At 42.1% G+C, this 7,164-nt stretch overlaps 1 protein-coding gene across 3 annotated transcripts in view; it reads left to right on the top strand.

The window, feature by feature from the left end:
* Window positions 1-628: 628 nt before the first annotated feature.
* Window positions 629-7,164, top strand: part of STAM2 (signal transducing adaptor molecule 2) — a 33,934-nt gene continuing 27,398 nt past the window's right edge. For 2 of the 3 annotated variants that reach the window (XM_073305472.1, XM_073305471.1), the window contains exon 1: window positions 629-767. In XM_073305472.1, the coding sequence (XP_073161573.1) occupies window positions 728-767 (40 nt within the window). In that variant the 5' untranslated portion in view covers window positions 629-727. The remainder of the gene's footprint in view (window positions 768-7,164) is intronic. The other variant, XM_073305473.1, reaches the window with a different exon arrangement.

Below are 7,164 nucleotides of genomic sequence, written 5' to 3'. Positions count from 1 at the left end.
TGCCCCTAGCCCTTGGGAGTCCACAGCCGGTGCCTTCACCCTGTTTTCCCCTGGTCTCTGGGGCTCGAGACCCTCCCCCCCACCTAGCAGCTCCCCTTCAGCGCCTCACCCCAGCCCCCCACTGCCTGACCCAGGCCCCGCCCCCTCCAGCACAAGGAGCGGGGAGATAGCTCAGTGGTTTGCGCACGGGTCTGCTAACCCCAGGGGTGTGAGTTCAACCCTTGAGGGGGCCATTTAGGGACCTGGGGCAAAAACTGGGGCTCGCTCCTGCTTTGAGCGGGGGGCTGGGCGACGTGACCTCCAGAGGCCTCCTGAGGTATTCTAGGACACGTGCCCCGCCCCGTAGTCTCTCGCCCCGCCCCCTCGCTGTTAGGCGGGGACGGTCTCACTCCGCAGCCCGTGCCAGGCCCCTCCCTCTGTGAGGCCCCCGCCCGCGAGCCTGAGCGTGAGGTGGCTCTCTCAGTGCCTGACCCCGCAGTCCCATTCCGCCCCTGCCCCAGACCGGGCAGAAGCAGCGACGCGGTGGCGGTAGCGCCCTCTGCCGCCAAGTCTTTTGTCTCTCTTCGACGCTCGCTGTTCTGGTTCAGGCGCGGCGCAGGCGCAAGGGCGAGCGGCGGGTCCTGGGTGGCGGTGGGCGGAGCAGGAAGCGGTCGCGGGGAGGGGGCACGTCGGGCGCTGCCGCGACTCACCGGAGAGGGGCCTGGCTCGCCGGGGGGAGGCCGCTGAGATGCCGCTGTTCGCCCCCAACCCTTTCGAGCAGGATGTGGGTGGGTGAGCGGGAGTCTGGCCGCTGCGGGGGGAGGGGCAGTGTCCGGGGGGCGGCGGCGGCACTCTGTCCCTGAGCGGCGGGCTGGGGTCCGGCCCTGGGGGGTGCGCTGGGGAAATGGGGCCGGGCCGTTTTCCTGTTGGGCGTTTGGGAATGGGGTGGGTGTGTCGGGGCGGGGGGGTGACTCTGAATCCGAATCCGAATCCGGGCGCTGCTGCGCCGCTGAGAGCTGAGCGCTGGGGCGTAGTCCGGTGCAGCGGCCGGCGGTGTTCGAACCACAGCAGAGACCAGGCGCTATCGTCCCCAAGAACTGCCCCGAGCCGCCCCCTTTCGCCCCCCACGTACCGGGTACCTCTAGGTTCCAGAGGAGATAGCAAACGTATTGCTTCCGTCGATTCGTGCGTGTACGACCCTTGGCCTGCCGTCCTGTGGGTCCAGAGTTACTGGATTTTAGAAAAAAGAAAAGGAGGACTTGTGGCACCTTTGAGACTAACCAATTTATTAGAGCATAAGCTTTCGTGAGCTACAGCTCACTTCTTCAGATGCATATCGTGGAAACTGCCTTTTCATGCAGTTGATAGATTTCCACTCCATACGGCTAAATGCAGTGCCTTGCATAATGACAGGTTTCAGAGTAACAGCTGTGTTAGTCTGTATTCGCAAAAAGAAAAGGAGGACTTGTGGCACCTTAGAGACTAACCAATTTATTAGAGCATAAGCTTTCGTGAGCTACAGCTCACTTCTTCAGATGCATATCGTGGAAACTTTTCCACGATATGCAGTTTCCACGATATGCATCTGAAGAAGTGAGCTGTAGCTCACGAAAGCTTATGCTCTAATAAATTGGTTAGTCTCTAAGGTGCCACAAGTCCTCCTTTTCTTTTTGCGAATACAGACTAACACGGCTGTTACTCTGAAACCTGGATTTTAGAAGTTTAACATCGTTAAACTAAGTTGCAGAATTTAAGAAAAAACATGATGTATTTTTCTGACTAAGCTCAGTGAATAACTGGAGTGTGTGTTGGTCTATAAGGCTTGTGATAATCATTGCTTGAAAATTTTTAGGTAATATGCTACCTTCTTTTTGACAAGACTCAAAATGGCATGTTATGTTCATGTACATCTGATTTATATATCCAAGCTGTAGGAAGATGTCTAATGTACAACCAACAGTTTAAGAAAAGGTTCCATGACAAGACTGTAATTGGGACACTTTTTTCTTCAGAAAACTTAATGCCATTGCAGGCTTTTACAGATAAAAAAAAAAAGTTTGCAGACTATATTGCAAACCACATGCAATGTTTTAGCATGCATATAGGAACACTTACTGATTTTATATGTTTTTTTTTTCCTGTAGTGCTTTTACTCTAAGAATAAATGTATTTGACTTTGTGATGACTGGTAACTGTTATGACTATTTTCAGAGTAACAGCCGTGTTAGTCTGTGTTCGCAAAAAGAAAAGGAGTACTTGTGGCACCTTAGAGACTAACCAATTTATTTGAGCATGAGCTTTTGTGAGCTACAGCTCACTTCATTGGACTATTGTAGCTCCTAGAGAGAGGTTAACCATAGGTGCTGGGCCCCAGTCAGACTTTCTGGGGAAATCACAGTGAGGTGCAGAGGAACTACAAGCCTAAACCCCTAGTCTGGAGTGCGAACGATACTCCTGCACCAGTTATGGCTGGGAACCTGAAACCTTAAGTGGGAGTCCTTGAGGACGATGAGGCAGGGGCTCAAAGGTGCAATTAACCCTGAAAGTGTGACGCAGATCACTAGCAATCGGATATGAAAGCCACAGGAGCTGCTACATATGCAAGTTTGAATGGAGTTAAGTGGTGCATTTGTTTGGCATTTCCATCTCTAAAGAGCTGGGATGAAATCTGGACTCTACTGAAGTATATTGGGCAGATTTTGACCCTGGTTTTAATATCGGCTAGTAAAATGTCTGGTGGAAATGAATTTGGTGGCATCAAATTAATCCTTAGCTGACTTCTGTCCATGTTACAAAATCATTAAATGCAGTCCTGTTTAGATGGAGCTACTGAGGGTATATCTACGCAGGGATAAAAAGTCTGCAGCTGGCCTGTGTCAGCTGATTCTGGCTCACAGGGCTCATGTTTCCCAGCTGAAAAATTGCTGTGCAGATGTTTGGGCTTGGGCTGAAGGCAGAGCTCTGGGACTCTGCAAGGGAAGGAGGCTGCAGCCTGATCCCAAATGTCTACACAGCCATTTTTAGTCCTGTGTGCCCGGGCCAGGCAGTATGATCCATCCCTCACTTTACTGAGCATTAAATTTTTACTGTAAACTAATTAGAGGTATATGTAATAGGAACAAAAACAATGAAAAAGTTTACCAATTCAGTATAAAATCCCATTAACATTTAAATTTGTTTTATGTTGGCATTTTAAATAGTTCAGCATTCTTGTTTTTTGGTCAGTTATGGAATATTCTACACTGTGATATTTTAATGAAAACTGCTGCATATGCTCTTATTCTACTATTTAAGCTAGTAGAGTGGAAGAAATGCTTATCAATTTTAAAGACTTGTTTTGTTAACTTCAAAGTGTGCATGTTAAAAGCATTCCCTTCATTCTCCTTTCCTACAAAACCTATTATGAGTTGTTGATTTTGACATACGATTGAGGTGAAGGTATAAACATGCCAAACCAGCTATGCATGAATTCAGTTCATTCTGTTGGAAAGGTCTGTTTGCCTGTACGAATGGGGACACTTTTAAATAGTTCTCTGTGGTGTATTTGCATGAGTCAAGGTTTGCAGGACTGGGGACCTCAACTTTTGTCTAGAATACTGGGGAAAAGTGAAGAGCTTGGAATTGCCAAATGGATTAATATTTAAAGTGCCATTCTTTAAACACGATCCAACTACTATGTACGTGTTATGTTGTTAAACAAGGACATAAAAGTGGTGGCTTTACAAATAATAGGGCTGAATCCTGCAGTTTCTTTTCGTGCAAAACACTGGTTGATGGATGTGTGAATCTTGCCAGAATAAGGATCTGGCCCTTCAGGGCCCTTTTTAATAATAGATTAGGATGTCAAAAATACTAAAATACCTGCATGTGTATTTTACAATAACATATTACTGCTTTTGTGTTATTTTTATGGCTGTAACCCATATCTATGACTAACTTCCTTTTTAATACGTTTTTTTGGAGGGTGTCCTTTATACTTGTGAAATTTGGATTTTTTTGCTGTTTCTTGGAATACTTTTGAAAAACATACTTACACAGAATTTTACTTTCCCATGAGTATTCTATTTTTCTTTCCTTAGTTCTTAACTCTAGATATGTTTTTGTGAAAGCAGGTTTTCTTTCTTAAAGCAACAGGAGCAGATAAATAAACTCTTATCTATGGAAAGCTTAATCATTTAATATCAGAATTGGTGTGGAAATAATTGGTGTCAGAGGATTAAGGTGATGAATAACTAACTTCAGGAACATGTGAATGTTTTAAAGATCCTGTTTTCATGTATATGTTGAAAGTAAAAGACATGCAGTTTGAAGAATTATTCTAAAATATACTAATATGAAGTGTCAATTGCTCTTTAAGAATAAAGTATTTAAAGCTTTGGAGACATGAGCTGAAAGTACTGTATGGTGAAATAGCTAGTGCAGTAGAAGGAAGTTCTGTTTTGATTAAACGGGTTTTTAAATCCATGATTAAGTATTCAGCAGGGGTGGCGCGTGTGTATAACGTAAAGTAACAACGATCAGTAAAAAGCGGCAAAGAGTCCTGGTGGCACCTTATAGACTAACAGACTTAATGGAGCATAAGCTTTCGTGGATGAATAACCACTTCGTCGGATGCATGTAGTGGAAATTTCCAGAGGCAGGTATAAATATGCAAGCAAGAATCAGGCTAGGGATAACGAGGTTAGTTCAAGCAGGGAGGATGAGGCCCTCTTCTAGCAGTTGAGGTGTGAACACCAAGGGAAACGATCAGTAAATCCCACTTCAACATTGGATAAATTTGTCATCATTCATTTTCTTGAAAAAGTACAACTAACCCTAATAAATTAAATCTGACAAAAAATAGATTGCCAGTGAGCACCAGGAAAAAAATAGAGCTCACCTGATAAAATGTATTTGAGAGCTTTTTAAAACGTATATCAAAATAAAATTACATCTCATGAAGTGAGAAAAATTGTAAATTTTCTTGCAAGAATTTGTTTTGATGTCACAAAAATTTGCTTGTTAGTTTTCAGCTGTACTTCAAGTTTTTAATAAAAAAAAAATGCAATGTGATATGTAGAAGACTTTTCCTTCTCCAGTTGTATTTTATTCTCTTGAGAAACAGCAGCAAAATAAAGTTATAAAATTAGCCATTAGCAAAACTTTAAACTGTCTGATTGTTCTTACTGAAAATATATTAATCGTACAATGGTAATATTTATTTACCATTTGTGAAAAAGATTCAGCAGTTAGGTCAAAGCTAATACATTGAAGAGCCTCTTCTTTAAATGTTATCAGTGCTGCACTAACTTGAAGTAAACAAAATAGTTGTAGGATATATGCTTCTAGTTACTGTTCCTAAGTGTTTGTATTTCATGATCCAAAAGAGGGACCAGTCTGGAATATAGACTGTTTTATTAGTCCTAAATGTAAAATAAAAAAAGTTTGAAATCTTTCACTTATTTAGATATATGAAATACAAAAAAATGCCATCATTTAAAATTTCATCGTATTGGGGAGCAAATTCACTCTCTGGCATTCATTGTCTTGTACAAACAATTTCTCATTGTATACAAGAACTCTATCTAATTTTAGGTACTAGATAAATGCACAAGTGCTTAATCTCTGGAGACCTAGAATATAGCCCTTCGATCACAGTGAAGATGAATTTGTTGGTATTAGGCTCTAATCTGCATTACAAAACCGCCACATAATTTGTCATGACTGGTAGTCTCAGCTCAAGGGAAGTCAGGACTGGAATAATAAATGTCCTGAAAGTCTGAAATGTGGTTCTTTGGCAGTGCCATAGGCCTAGCCCCATTGCATTAAATTTAGCTCTCAGTGAATGTTGTTTAGTTCTTTACTTTCTTGAGTATTCAGTGCTCTCAAATCATAGTGCCAAAACAGCCAAGGAATGAATGTAAAAATTCACAGGCTCAGTTATGTAAATTTTTGAATACTCATCGATTTCCTTCGGAGTTCAAGCAATTGCAGTTTCCAGTTTTATGTAAAGACCTCTCCAGGTGTTTTCTTAGGAGTTGGATATTTCTTAGACTCCAGCCCTGCTGTCCCAGAATAGCAAGTCGAGGTTGTAGTGGCGGTACTGTGGCCAACACCTCTGATTCATATGCCTCCTCCTAGGTTCACCTGTGTGTCAATATAAGAAGATTTCCAGGGTCACTGTTTGTGGTTGCTGCTGCTCTGGCCGCTGTCTGGAGTTCACTCCCTAATTTTTAATCAATCTAACCCAGAAAGTGGTTGCAACTATCTCTCAAACTATTGAGCAGTGAGGCTTGCTATCAGAGAAATAACATAAATTACAGGCTTCAAATAATGCTGTAATGGTATTGCAGTCAGCAACCCATGCGGTTTCAGAATAGTTGCCATTACAGTGCACCAATACAGTACTGTATTAGAGACTTAAAGGGATTTGGTGGTTTATCTTATTACAACCTGGTACCACAAAGGTTATGATACTGCCAGGCCTGCTTGTGAAGCATATTTGATGGAACCCAAAGCATGAATCTGATTGCTTTAGCTTTTCTATATTGAATGGAATTAGAATGTTTGTTTTTAAACTGTAACAGTGTAAAAATAAATCTTAAGCCTACACAAAAACTCTTTAACTTGTTACTTGAAAATTATTTGTGTCATTGCTGAATATATTGTTTGTGTGATTAAAATGACATGGTTCGACTTGTGAGTATATTACTAAATGACATTAGGCCTCAGAGGGAGGTGGAGAGGGTGAAACACAATAAAAGGTAGATGTGCAGAAACACTTTGGATGGATCACGGGTCTGTACAAAGAGCAGTTTGTTTATCGCTATGTCTTTTCCTCTTACCAATTCCTGACATTGGTGAACTGTCACTGAAAGTCTCATAGAAGCATGTGTTTTAAGAAGGCATTTGAATAAGGGAGAGGCTAGTTTATGAAAACAGTTTAAAAAAAATGAAAAGGTGGTTAAAGACCTTTGTTACACATTTCATAATGTACAAACTTAACAACCTTGGGGAAAATCTAAATCTGAAGGACTGACTTCAACATGCAATAGCTAAACAAATTATGTAGTATAGTATATAGTTCAATGTTTAATGCTGTAAATTATTAAGTACTGTTTTTCACCTTTTGATTCCAATGCATGCTAATCATACTTATTCATCTTGCTTCATAATATAAAGTGTCGTGTGTGTATCACAGGGGTT

Source organism: Lepidochelys kempii, chromosome 11 (genome assembly GCF_965140265.1).
Source record: "Lepidochelys kempii isolate rLepKem1 chromosome 11, rLepKem1.hap2, whole genome shotgun sequence".
Lineage (NCBI taxonomy): Eukaryota > Metazoa > Chordata > Testudines > Cheloniidae > Lepidochelys > Lepidochelys kempii.
Note: the sequence above shows the minus strand (reverse complement) of the source record. Positions and strands in the feature narration are given on the sequence as shown.